The sequence below is a fragment of the Solanum lycopersicum genome, chromosome 1, assembly GCF_036512215.1.
Source record: "Solanum lycopersicum chromosome 1, SLM_r2.1".
Classification (NCBI taxonomy): Eukaryota; Viridiplantae; Streptophyta; class Magnoliopsida; order Solanales; family Solanaceae; genus Solanum; species Solanum lycopersicum.
Genome location: NC_090800.1, coordinates 86137264 through 86151074, shown reverse-complemented (window position 1 = coordinate 86151074; position 13811 = coordinate 86137264). Strand labels below are relative to the sequence as shown.

The following is a 13811-nucleotide window of genomic DNA, read 5'->3' as shown; positions in this document are numbered from 1 at the left end:
GAGTTATTTATCTTTATATTGAAAAGAAAAAACACTTTATAGTAGAGCCCTGGTGCATGCAGTTGGACACGTGGTATACATTTAGCAATTATCTGTGCCGTCAAAACCAAAACCCAAGGGTATTTCCGTCATTCAACCCATAAAATTAGGGTTGAGTTCACTTTTTTTTCCGGTCTGTCCTTTATATCATTACAGTAGCCACCTCACTCTGTTCCTGCAAAACACACATTCGCATTATCAAATAATCAAATCTTTTTGCCTTTTTTCTCCAATTTTTCTGAACTTTTTCACTGGAACTAACTCTTTTGTTCCATTAATCTCCATACATTGCTTTGGGGTTTTCTGCTTTTCGTTTTAGCAAGAAAACCCACTTCAGATTTTTATCCCAATTTTCACTTTGTTCTGTTTTTTTTTTGACGAGTTTAAGTTCATGGATCCGAATCAAAAGGTAAATTAAACCCCTATTCGTAATCAATTTTGCCAGCATTGTTGATTGTTCTACTCCTTTTTCTTTTCAATTTTTTTTAATTTTTGGTTCTTGGTTCTTTTTCTGTGATGTAGGATGAATCTTCGGGTAGTGAGGCAACTGGGATCTCAAAATCTTGCTCTGATTGCAAAACTACAAAGACACCCTTATGGAGATCTGGTCCTTCTGGGCCTAAAGTAAGTTCAATTACACCCATTTCTGATCTGGGTTTTGATCCAAATCAGTTGATCGACTGCTAATTCACACTGTTAATTACTTTATTTGCAGTCACTGTGCAATGCTTGTGGGATCAAATACAGGAAGAAAAAAAGTAGCCCAATTGGGTTAACGAAAGGGGCAACGAAGAAGAAAGAGAAACCCCTTTCCAACAGTGGTAGTACTGAAGAGGTTGAGTACTGCAAGAAGGGTAAAATGGGAAATGGAAAAAAAGATGGGAAGCTTAGCAAAGTATTGAGGGTGAAATTGATGATGTTGGGGAAAGAAGTAGTGATATTACAGAGGCAAAGATCTGCAATGAAGAAGCCAAGAAAACTTGATGAAGTTGAAAGAGCTGCAGTTCTATTAATGGCTCTGTCTTGTGGCTCTGTTTTTGGCTAAACTCAGTCACCACCACTAATAGTCAGTATTAAAAACCCTAACCTTTTTCTTTTATTAGCTTATTATTATTATTAATATTATAAAAGTAGAAAGTAGAATTATCCTTTTTAAAAGCTTTTAGTTAAAGCTTTTTTTTAGGGTTACTAAGAAATAGTGCTAAGTGAAAAAAGAAAAGAAGAATCTGTTTTTTAGAGCCTTTTTAAGTGAAATGGCTTGATTTTGGTAGGCTTTAGGATGAAAATGAAATTGTATATAATGATGATGATGGTTATGATGACTTTTTGATTTTTTTTGCACATTGTTAGTTTGTATTGCGAATTCCATGTTTTCTTCAATAGTTTAATCACAAGCGTTTTAATTGAACTATGTGAAATAAAGATGGGAGAGAAAGAAAGACCGGGATTGTTTGGTTGGAAACTAGTTATTTCAGAATTATTTATTTCGGGTTAGTTATTCTATCCCACCTGTATATGGAATAACTTATCATTATCATTATTCTATAAATAATAGAATAAGTTATTTCAAACATGTCATCCGAATAATACATCAAACTTTTATCCCAGATTATTTTTTTTTAATCTTATGACTATATATTCTTATTTCTAACCCAAAACAACAACTCCATAAATCATAATAGAGTAATCTAATGCTGTTATAAATTGTACCGTGTTTAGTTTAACATATAGATAAGTACAGTACTAAAAGTATTGATTAACTATGGTTAGTTTTTCTCTTGAACAATTGTTGAAAGTTAGAACCGATAATATTAGTGGAGCGTTTAGGTAATTAACACAATTTCTTCTTCGTGTAATAAATTTGACTTTATAACTTAAGAAAAAGTCTTGATGATATGGGATTGTCTGATATGTTAACCTAAACAAGTTGAGAAAAGTAACTAAAAAATTTCAAGTGCAAAGAAAAATAACTAGAAAATTTCAAGTGCTAAGAGACATTGATTTGTTAGAAGTAGTTAAACGCTAGTCAAGGTATTATTGTAGAATTCCAAGTGAAATTAAATGATTAATAATTGCTTATTCTGTAGAGTATAATTACATTCTTAAATCTCAAAAAATCGGCTCTCGTAAAGGCTAAAACCTCGTTACGCCAAAAATAGTAGAGGTGCGACAGCTTTTGGTAATGATAGTGAATGAAAACTAACATGACAATTTTAGATGTGAGAATGTTTTTTAGTTTTAAAAAGGGCTATTTTGTATTCGACATGATGGGTATATATACAACAAGTATACATTGGTTAAAATAATACATACGAGTATATACAAAATCTAGAATTAAACTTTGAAATCACCACCCAAATCCACTTACAAAATGAATAGATACAAAATTCTATATGCGTACTGTGACGATTCAAAATAATATTACTAGTTGGATTATATTTGTACCAAAAGATTCGTTTGCTTCGAACATATGGCTGTAGTTTATTTACAAATTAAACAACAATTATATACGTTTTATATTTGAAACTGATTTTTTTATAGATTAACAGTTTTATATTGATATAACTTGTTAATAATCAACTTATGACTTTTGGATGATTTTGATATATAAACAAATGAACTTAGACTTTCTTCAATTATGTCACCGTAGCAAGGTGCAGGAAGATTCATTGTGGAAAATTTCTTCTTAATTCTCTCTAGAGCAGCAACAAATATAAATTAGATATTGGTAAATTTAGTGAAAACTTAATCAAGTTAAAAAAGTATATGTTAAGTCAATATAAAAACATACTGCATTCTACTGGTTTCCATTTAAGATTTAACATTTTTTAAACTTCCTCTTGTGTATTTCAAATATCATTTTTAAATCTTTATTGGGCAGCAAGAAAACAATATCATTTTAATCATTACACATAAGTTTAAACATTTGCCGAGTGTCAAAACTTTTCATAGCAGTAGTAGTGACAGCACCATTATGGAATTGGCCTACAACCAGCATAGGCGAAGTTAGATTAAAATTTTATAGTCGCAGTTTCAATCGAGTTTTAAATTTAATATTTATTAAATATTTAATAATTATTTGAGAAAAAATACTGAGTTCAGTCTCTCCCCTAAATATAAGGGCAGTGGAGAGGGTCCCACCTCCAAAATAAAAAGTGAAACTTTTAATTTCTTTTCCACATGATAACTGGGGTTGAAATTATCCATGAAGACACAGTCCAATCCATACACCTCATATCCCTATTAAACCTGAAAAGCACTCAACAACAACAACAAGAAGAAAAAGAAGAAGAGAAAGAGATGTAATAGAAGAGATTTCTTGTGTTTGCAAAGGGAAATTTAGTAGAAAAGGATTAGTCCAATTTGATATTCAACACAAGAAAAAATGGCTTGGATTATTGAAAATTCAAGATTTATGATCGCTATATCAATTGTGATCATTTTGGCTTATCCTTTTCTACAATCTTGCCCTCCTGCAGAAGCAATAAAATCATCCAATTCAGATCATGTTCCTCTGTTCAACTATAGACAATCACCAAATTTCAAGAACTCACCAAAATGTACAACATTTCCCATAAGTTCAATTGCAACAAAGATTTGTAATCCATTTTTAGTCCATATTTCAATGACCCTTGACACTGAATTCCTCCGTGGATCGGTCGCCGCCATTCATTCAATCCTTCAGCATTCTCACTGCCCTGAAAATCTCTTCTTCCATTTCATTTCATCAGATACTGCCATAAATCTTGAACCCCATTTGGGAAAAATCTTCCCTTTACTGTCATTCAAGATTTATTATTTCAATCCAGGGATTGTGCAGAACAAGATTTCGTCTAGCATAAGGCAAACTCTTGAACATCCACTGAATTATGCAAGGAACTACTTAGCTGAACTCTTAGAGCCTTGTGTTGAGAGGGTCATATACTTAGATTCTGATATCGTTTTAGTTGATGATATATCTAATCTGTGGAAAGCAAGTCTTGGATTATCAACTGTTGGATCACCTCAGTACTGCCATGCTAATTTCACCAACTATTTTACCCCCAAATTTTGGTCTCACAAGAAGTTTTTTCGCGCATTCCATGGCCGGAAACCTTGTTACTTCAACACAGGTATGATGATGTTTCCTTTTTCCTGTAATTGCTTATGATCACATTGGATACTCTTTCTTAAAGAATAGTTCGACCAATATGCATGAATCAAATACTTTGTCAAAATGCAATATAATAAAAAAAAAACATGCTTGTCTGGTACTATATAATAAAACTACACATGTAAATGTCCAAACATCCACCTAATTTACCCTGTTTCAACAACCATTCATCAAGTAAGTCCTTATACTTTACCTAAAATACAACTAGGAGTCAACGACTAAATCATGCATCGGTACAAATAACTTTTACACTATCAAAGCATGTTAACGTGTTACAAAGCTTAGTACTCTATACTGATTGTGTAAAAAAGGTGTATACCCTGTGAAAGACTGAAGTCTAAAATGATTTTTCAGGTGTAATGGTGATTGATTTGATTAAATGGAGGAAGTACAGATACACGAAGAAACTAGAGAGATGGATGAAGATTCAGAGAGTGCATAGGATATATGAGCTTGGTTCATTGCCACCATTTTTATTGGTATTTGCAGGGAAGATAGCACCAATTGACCAAAGGTGGAACCAACATGGACTTGGAGGGGATAATTTGAGTGGAAGTTGCAGAAATATACATGCTGGTCCTGTTAGTTTGTTGCATTGGAGTGGTGGTGGCAAACCTTGGCTCAGGCTAGACTCTGGCAACTCTTGTCCACTGGACGAGCTCTGGGCTCGATATGACTTGCATGGCTAGAAATAGCGTTCACTGGCTACTTTTCGGCCTTATGATCTTTGAAAAATGTCATTATACTAAAGTTCTAAATTCTACAAGTAAAACTTCAGAGCAATAACTATTTTTCAATTATAGAAGCTGAAATGCGACTATTGTAAATTTCCCCCCTTTACATGGACCTCCTATGTGATGACCACAAATTTTAAAATTACAACACCCTTCCCATTAATATTCTCAATGTACCATTTTGTGCAAATTATCTTATCAAAAATTTATGCTAATACCACTGACTTCAATTTTTCTGCACTATCTGTAAATAAGTTCTTTACACAATCAGATTAACCCATAGCTTCATAACTACACTTATTAGTCACCTGAAATTACAACGGCATAGCTAAGATTTTCACTAAAATAGTTCAAGAAATGAAGAAGTAAACGCACAAAAACCAAAGAAGGTTACGTTCAACATCTACAATTTGCTGATAAGTGTTGAACAATTGACACTTCTAAGTTTAATGATAATAAAACTAATGTAACTAAAGATTACTTATCTTGATAACACTACACATAAAATTCAGTCACTTCAATGATTCAAAAAATAATCTTCATGACCATGTTGACAAAGCATGTAAAGTTGTACTAACAAACTTTGAAGTCATAAACAGACTAAAAAGGATCAATGTGGTTGTCATGTACTGGTGGGAATGTTTCACCTTTAAACAGAGATCTCGAATCGAGCTCTAGGTATAGAGAAAATCTTGTTGGAACCTGAATTACAGTGCGCGATTGGATCTAGTCTGTGCTCCAATGTGAGGTCAAACAAGTTAAAAAAGGATAGTGTAATCAACTTACCATCTATTTATACTCCTCTTGTTCTATTCTGGATTTGCTACTTCATTGTTGAAAATTTTAATTTAGGTTTATTTTGAGGAATTTTGAGTTTGACAGTACAGGAACTTCACATAAATGGTCGATTTACTGTTTGCTTTTTCTAGCGGTATACGTAACCTATACATCATAGGAAGTACGTTGCAAATGTCACCACTACTCTTGTACAATGTCTACCAGCAATTGCTTCCACACTATCAGTTCCACTGATATCCCTGCTAGTTTTTCTTTCTCATCAGACATTTCATATTCTACTTTTAAGACTTGAAAAAATTCACATAACTCATTTCTTTTCTCTTAAAAGGTAAATTATTTCCTATAACTTCATTCATATGTATTAAATCCGAGACTTTTAATTAAAAATAATATAGTTTAGTAATATTTTATCGTCCCACCACAAGAATTAATGATTATGGTTGTTTCGTTGGGAGACACCAAAATGCTTCCGCAAGGCGTGACGCTAATTGGTAACAAAATGACGATAAAGAGTACAATACTATAAAATAATATTAGCAGATCTCTCATAATATATAGTATAGCTCTATATCAGACAAATGGGACCCACATCATTCAAAGACCAGTCAATGCCGCCAGGAACTTGGGGCTTACGCTTTGAGCTTTCACCGGTTACACCCGGTCCAGGTTACTGATATTTTTTTTACTTTTATTAGTGGGGTACCGTAAAAATAATATTAATTTTCTTTTCACGGTTTGATTCAGTTGATCATAACTATTTGATAAGTAAGAACAATAATTTATCTGATTGAATTAAGAAAAACAAGTTTAACATGTTATTAACGCTTTTGAACTTCTATTTATTTTGAATAAATTTGTATAATTATTCATTATTCCTCTTGATGTTAAATATATTTAATTTTTTTTATTAATGTAAATCTATTGACCAAATTATGTTCACGATATATTTTTTGATAGATCTGCAATTTGTCTTTTTAACTATAATCTTTTGAGATTTATTTTGTTAACTTTCTTATAATAATATTTTAATTGTTTCGATCCTAACAACACAATCTTTATAGCACCACCTTACCCTATTCTCAACTCCCACCTCTCGTAGTATTTTTTCAAAATGCAATCTTTTGCTTATGTATTAATTAAATTATTTTTCGTGAAAAATATTTTTTTAGATACCAAACACACCCTTTATATGTGTTCAAGTTCAACCAATTTCTTTTGATAAAAATGTTAAGGAGTGGCTTGGTCAGACTCAATCACCCTTTATTTTGTTTGCTTAATCATGTGTGTTTGGTAAAGTTTATGAAAAGTAATTGACAATATTATATGAAGAAACATTGACGAGACAATAAATACCATTTCCTAGTTTAAGTGATGGATTCTATCTACTCTTTTTGTTCATATATTATTATTCGTCTCATATTATTTGATCACTTACTAAATCAAAATAAAATTAATTCATTTGAATTTTTCATTTTACTTTAACAATTTATATCAATATGATCTTTGTAAGTTTAAGCAAATTTTAAAGATTCAAACTTTTTTTAAATATAAAAAAACAATAAAAATCATAATGATTTCTTGATCACTTTAGAAAATAAAAAGTGAAATAATTATTTTCGCATCAAAGCCAAAAATAAAAACATAGATCAAATGAAATGATTAACTTGTTGTGTAAGATAAGTTATAAAAATGGAAAAAGAGAGATTCAAATTCTGGAATAGTCAAGGTATGATAATTTAGTCAAAAGTCTCAACTAGAAAAAGTGTGATATTTGGAGGGATTTTAGTTTATAGTATATGATAGATACAAAAGTGGAGGAAGTCATCACAGTTTTGATTCTTCGCCCCTGGTAGAATAATGTCAATTTGTTCCCTCGTCAGTTAACCCCACCACTCTTTCAAAACAATTTAATATAATATTCTCTTTGTTTCTATTTAGGAAATCACACTCTCCTATTAATATTAATATTGAGATAATCGAATAAGCAAAAAATTATTTATTTATATTATTTTTTATATGATATTTAATATAAGTAAAAAATAAGCTATTTATATATAACACATAAAGGTAAATATAAATTATAAGAAAATTATTTGTTATTATTTTATATAGAATAAAAGATTAAATAACTAATTTTTATTACTATTATCGAGAATTCTAACCATCTAACAAGCTATTATTCATGATAGTTATATTATTCGTCTAAGTTACTTATGTTGGTTTCAGGTTTATCGTTAATCAAATATTTGAATAAATGATTTTCAAATTTAGGTAGAAATATATCTTTTTAAAGCATGCAAAAAAAATAAATAGCTAAGTTCACCTTGCGTCCATTGTTCTCCTCCTCGAAAAGAATACCTAATTTAACTCAATAAAAATATTTTTATTCTTATAATTTTAAATTAAAATTACGTAGTTTTAACATGACACGTGAAAAACTAAAATTAAAATATTACTAAAAAAGAAAAAATAACTTATTCTTTTTTTACAACGGAAAATTATATATGAAGTTCGAAAAGAAATCAAATCACATAACTTTATCCTTTCATTGTTACAAGAAATTATTTTTACAACTCTCACCACTAATTGTAATTACACAATAATAACTTTATCAGTTAACTCAAAATTTCCTATAAAGTTTATACTATTGTAAAACGAATTAGTTGGTGTGAGTGTGACTATAAATATCCCTATTTTTTAATTCTAGAAAGTTGACCTTTTTATTTTTGGGAGGAAAAGAAACCGATAACTTGCTAGGCTACTTACCTTAGCCGGTCATGATTCATGAGTGGTTGGGTTCATCATCATCAACATCTGCTTCCTGGAAGTTGCTGTTTTTTCATTGAATATTCTAACCCTTCTTCTCTTCCTATTATTATACACTTGTATATATTCAAAGAGATATCATTTCTTAGCTTCCAACCTCAATACTACTTCTTCTACTACCACTTCAACAGCTATATATCAGGTACCATTCTCAGTTCCTATTTTTTGTTTCAGTTCTTCTTCTTCTTCTTCTTCTTTTTTTGGTTAGAATTTCTGGGATTGCTTTGATTTCTTCAATCAAACATCTCAGAATTTAGTAGCTCAAACCAATTTCCATGGAAGCCCTTTTTCAAGAACAGCTTTTTCCTTGTGCTGATTCTTTTATTTTTAGGCACCCTTCCATTCCAATGGATCCAAGAAAAGAAGTTATACAAAATGGACTCAATAATCATCCTAGTTTTGATCAAGATTACTTTTCAAATCATGTTGTTGGAGTGGGAGATTCTTCTCCTCCTCCTCAAGAGGAAGGGGAAAAGGACTATTCTGATGCAATGTACAAATTCTTAAGTCAGATGCTTATGGAAGAAGATGATTTGGAGAATAAGCCATGTATGTTTCATGACTGCATGGCTCTCCAAGCTAAAGAGAGATACTTATCTGATGTACTTCATGGATCCGAAAACAACTATTCCCCACAATCTGTCATTATCAATCCACACGATTCCTCTAGTTTTCTCAGCAACTATTCACCTGATTCTATTGAGTCACCTCAATGGGATCTTAATTTCGAATCCCCTGCTTCCATGTCCACTTTATCTAATCATGACTCTTTCTTCACTTCCTTCGGCAATGGCCATTTTGAAGAAGGAGCTGTCAATGTGTTACAAAGTGGCAGCAGCAGCAATTCACCAACTGGTCTGAGGGAAAAGAAAAATCGACATCGAGGAGATGTTGCTGCAGACCAGCAGAGGAGTAACAAACAGATGGCTACATTTGTTCATGATGAATCTGAACCATTGGAAATGTATGACAATGTGTTGCTTTGTTTAAACAATCCATATGTGGAACAGCATAGTGCTACTAGTATCACTTCCTACTCGCCGCCTAATGAAGCCAAAAAAACAAGCAAAGTTGGAAGGCCGAGAGGTGGTAGGAAGCATAGCAGCATTGTCAAGAAGGAAATGGTGGATTTGAGGGCTTTGTTGACTCAGTGTGCGCAGGCCATGGCAAACTATGATAGCAGAACAGCTAATGAGCTGCTGATGCGGATAAGAGAACACTCTACACCTCATGGCGATGGGACGGAGAGGTTGGCTCATTATCTTGCCAATGCCCTTGAAGCACGCCTGTCCGGCACGGGAACAGCTTTGTATACAGCCTACGCACCCAGTAGGATATCAGCTGCTAACATTTTGAAAGCTTACAAGGCATTTATCAGAGCATGTCCATTCAAGTTGCTGTCAAACATTTTCGCAAACAAGTATATCCGAAAGGTCATTGCTGGAGCACCAAAGATACACATAATTGATTTTGGTATCTTGTATGGTTTCCAATGGCCCTGTCTCATACAAGGTCTATCCATGAGGGCTGGGGGACCTCCAGAGCTTCGCATTACTGGAATCGATCTTCCCCAGCCAGGTTTCAAGCCAGCAGGGAGGGTTGAGGAGACAGGGCGTCGCTTGGAAAAGTACTGCAAGCGATTTAGTGTCCCTTTCGTATTCAAAGCCATCGCGAAGAAGTGGGAAAGCATCACGCTTGAAGAGCTTGAGGTTCAAAGGGATGAAGTGTTGGTAGTTAACAGTTTGTATAGGCTAGGAAACATACCTGATGAGACAGTAGTACCAAACAGTCCAAGGGATGCTGTCCTGAATTTAATCAGGAGGATCCGTCCTGATTTATTCATCCATGGTGCGTTGAACGGTACTTTCAACACTCCATTTTTCGTCACACGATTCAGGGAGGCGCTTTTTCACTTCTCTTCACTGTATGATATGTTTGAGGCTACTCTTCCCCGCGAGGACGAGGACAGAAAGCTATTCGAGGAAGAGGTTTTTGCAAGAGATGCTATGAACGTGATTGCTTGTGAAGGGACAGAGAGAGTTGAGAGACCTGAAACATACAAGCAGTGGCAACTTAGATGCGTTAGAGCTGGATTCAAACAGGTGCCACTTGACCAGGAGATTGTGAAGATAGTGAGGAATAAAGTGAGGTCGGAGTACCACAGGGACTTCTCAGTTGATGAAGATGGACACTGGATGCTACAAGGATGGAAAGGACGCGTAATTTACGCTCTCTCTTGTTGGAAGCCTACAAAGCAGTCTGTAAAATTAGTCTAGTTTATCAGGCCATTTCTTCTATGGCTGTATTTTCCTATGCTAGTGGAGTTTTATCTTTGTTTGTAGCAGCAGCATTTTGGAATTTATTCTAATTTAGTTTCACTCTCTCAAATGCTTCAAAAATTTCTCTCACTTGACGTGCAGAAGCATTACAAATGAAAGCCTTCTTTGAAGCTTAAACTCAAATAGCTTACGTGCATTTGGATTTTGGATTAGACAAATCAGAATTTGACTATATACGACACAGATCACTATCAAGCTAATGCTGTCTCCTTCACCACAACGGCATCAACATAGTGAATAATAATTATATATGCATATAGACATATAATCCAGAACAAGTTTCTTATTATTATACTATCACCTGTAAATCATGTAACTGAATTCATTTCTTCTAAGAAACAACAGGATGGAATTACCAATTAATTTGACGAAAAATTGAATTGTAAAGTGAATTACCAGCAATATAACTTTCACTCCCATAACAGGAAATCCTTTCTCCTGACTACGGCCTTTGCTCTGTTTGGAAACATCTTCACGCGTGCAGGTGCAGTTGACTTTGTGATATATAGCATATACTCCGTCCGTTTCACAGAAGATCTAATTTAATTTAACACTTAAATTAAAAAAGATTTTCAATTTTATGGTTCTACCTTCTAATTTTAAATTATATTCAAAATATTTTTAAATTTTACGATCGAAAAACTGATATTAAAGTTTGCTGTTTTTATTAAACGGACCGAATAATATACTGCAAATGATCCTTTATGGGTACAAATTTAACTAATTGTGTAATATTAAATTAAATTACGTTAATTTGATATTTAAGTAAAAAATTTATATATTAAAAAATTATATGAAAAATATATAAATTATATTTCTAGCATATTAATATGATAAAAAACATTCTCGTAAAATGTTAATTTAACTCTAAAAAGGATACTATAACAATTAAAAGTGAGCGGAACGAATAAAACTTTTTATTAATATTTTTGTGACTGTAAATTTTTAATACTAAATATAAAAATATTAAAACTGCCAAAAAAAAAAGTGTGTTCCGTGGGACATAGAAAGTAGAAAAACAATTTTTCTTAAAAAAGAAAAATCAATTTTCCGTAACCACCATAATATCTGACTTGTATTGTTTGGACTCAAAACTTTTACATGCATGATACGTGCAATATATTTCGAATTCAACAAATCAATTTTTGTGGTAGAATACTAATGGAAATGATAATGTTTGGATTTTGAATTAGTCTCCACACAGAGACGTGCAATATACAAATGAACAGTTGGACAATCATTGAATAATTATACAAAAAGAATGAAAAATTTGAATATTATTTCGGTGAAGTGGCGGGATCGACTTTTATTTTTTTTTCTTATAAAAAAATCCCGTTTCATAAGAACTCCCATACACCTACGCAAGTAACCGTCGACGAAAAACAGAGCATATCGCGGCTTCAATCCCGAGAACATATTTGATTTTGCTAACCATTTAAAATCTCATTTCTGTAACAATTATAAGTGGACTTTACTTCCCATCTTCTAATCTGAATTTTCTGTTGAATTTCATGAAAAGTTCGAATTCTGTTACAGTTTTCTTTTTTAATCTCGGTAACCCACAATCGCTATAACTTCTGTTGTTGTTGTTGTTGTGACCACTTTGTGTAAAAAGAAAATAATATAGTTGAAAAAAGTATAACTAGTATGAAACGTCGACGCAAATTGTGTGCCAAAGAAGGAGCAGTGGAGGTTTCTGATGATATTGTGATCAACATACTGCATTGTTTGCCTTCAAAATCTCTAGCAAGGTTTAAATGTGTATCCAAATGTTGGCTGAAGTACATTGCTGATTCATCCCTGAGTTATAGTTGTCGTTATCGAAGATGGAGGCCTCAACCCTATCTAATTGGCTTCTTTTATCAAGCTAGGGATACCTGTGAACGATCGAAAATTCAGTTCTTCTTCTCATCTGAGGAATCAGCATTAGATATTGATGGTAGTTTTGATCAATCAGTCAGTTTTCTAGGCAGGAGCGCGTATATAGTTGCATCATCTAATGGTTTTCTCCTTTGCAATAAGCAGAGGGCTTATTATGTTTATAATCCTGCTACGAGGCAGAGTATGGCTCTCCCTAAAACTCAAATCGGCATGAATGATCCAACTATTGGGTTTATTTGTAAGGTAGATAACCCTAATAGAGATGTTATCTCCTTCACTATAGTTCGTTATTGGATTTTACAATCCAATGTGACAATTGAGAGCTTCTCTTCTGAGACGAATGTGTGGATTGTGGATAATCTAATTCTCAGCGTACCTCTTAGACTGTATTTTTTCGTTTATATGAAATCACCATCAGCTGGTGCAATCGACGGAGTGTTCTTTTGGCTTGATCAAGGGCCACAAATCACTGTTTATGATAGTGTCCATAAGAGCTTCTGGGCATTGGAATTTCCTGAAGAAATGGTTGCTACAGGCAATTATTTTCTCGGATTTTCAGGTGGGGATTTCTATTTTGCATTGTATGTGAAGACAAATATTACTGTGTGGCAACTCAAGAGCAATATTCGTAGTCGTGATGCACTGTGGGTTAGGAAGTATGTCACGGATGTCGCGACTACAGTTCCTTTTGGACTTACAGGATTTCTACATACTGAGGTGCAGAACATGGACATTCATCCTGCTATTCCTCACATCTTTTATTTGGATGTAAAAGGTAAGGTTATTTCTTATGACATGGAAACAGATTTTGCAGAACTTGTGCATGATTTTGGAGAATATGGGTGGAGAACTAAACACTTCAAATTATTTTCTTATGAGTGGCATCAATGGCCGCGCATTCTGTAGATTGTCAAGTTTGAGTTGCCCATTGTTTCTTCTAATAACATTCATTTGTTGAGTATCCTATTTACTTATTACTTAGATGTATATACTAACTTTTATGGATTTCCATTTCATTATCTGGTTTTCAAAGCTCAACGA

The 13811-nt window shown here is 33.1% G+C and overlaps 4 protein-coding genes across 5 annotated transcripts; all 4 read left to right on the top strand.

Moving 5' to 3' along the window:
• The first annotated feature begins 20 nt into the window (after window positions 1-20).
• On the top strand, window positions 21-1380 carry LOC101266764 (GATA transcription factor 16). The gene is made up of 3 exons (XM_004230234.5): window positions 21-448; window positions 562-663; window positions 755-1380. Exons 1-3 carry the CDS (start codon window positions 431-433, stop codon window positions 1082-1084), a joined length of 450 nt encoding a protein of 149 aa, XP_004230282.1. The 5' UTR covers window positions 21-430; the 3' UTR covers window positions 1085-1380.
• A 1412-nt stretch (window positions 1381-2792) lies between these two features.
• On the top strand, window positions 2793-5141 carry LOC101266460 (probable galacturonosyltransferase-like 7). The gene is made up of 2 exons (XM_004230233.5): window positions 2793-4151; window positions 4547-5141. The coding sequence occupies exons 1-2, from the start codon at window positions 3425-3427 to the stop codon at window positions 4879-4881; spliced, it is 1062 nt and encodes a 353-aa protein (XP_004230281.1). The 5' UTR covers window positions 2793-3424; the 3' UTR covers window positions 4882-5141.
• Window positions 5142-8564: 3423 nt separating this feature from the next.
• On the top strand, window positions 8565-11038 carry GRAS4. 2 transcript variants are annotated; one of them, NM_001311155.1, is made up of 2 exons: window positions 8565-8692; window positions 8882-10958. In NM_001311155.1, the coding sequence occupies exon 2, from the start codon at window positions 8898-8900 to the stop codon at window positions 10824-10826; it is 1929 nt and encodes a 642-aa protein (NP_001298084.1). In that variant the 5' UTR covers window positions 8565-8692; window positions 8882-8897; the 3' UTR covers window positions 10827-10958. The 2 variants fall into 2 exon arrangements, with proteins under 2 accessions (NP_001298084.1, NP_001234310.1); NM_001247381.2 differs by having other exon boundaries at window positions 8574-11038.
• Window positions 11039-12524: 1486 nt separating this feature from the next.
• On the top strand, window positions 12525-13786 carry LOC101245898 (F-box protein At5g03970). Its single transcript, XM_019212816.3, has one exon. It carries the CDS (start codon window positions 12537-12539, stop codon window positions 13674-13676), a length of 1140 nt encoding a protein of 379 aa, XP_019068361.1. The 5' UTR covers window positions 12525-12536; the 3' UTR covers window positions 13677-13786.
• The last annotated feature ends 25 nt before the right edge of the window (window positions 13787-13811 follow it).

Coding starts and splice junctions, on each gene's coding strand:
- LOC101266764 (XM_004230234.5), top strand. Junction 664..754: donor CTGGTCCTTCTGGGCCTAAA/GTAAGTTCAATT, acceptor CTTTATTTGCAG/TCACTGTGCAATGCTTGTGG.
- LOC101266460 (XM_004230233.5), top strand. CDS start 3,425: ATGGCTTGGATTATTGAAAATTCAAGATTTATGATCGCTATATCAATT. Junction 4,152..4,546: donor ACCTTGTTACTTCAACACAG/GTATGATGATGT, acceptor ATGATTTTTCAG/GTGTAATGGTGATTGATTTG.
- GRAS4 (NM_001247381.2), top strand. CDS start 8,826: ATGGAAGCCCTTTTTCAAGAACAGCTTTTTCCTTGTGCTGATTCTTTT.
- LOC101245898 (XM_019212816.3), top strand. CDS start 12,537: ATGAAACGTCGACGCAAATTGTGTGCCAAAGAAGGAGCAGTGGAGGTT.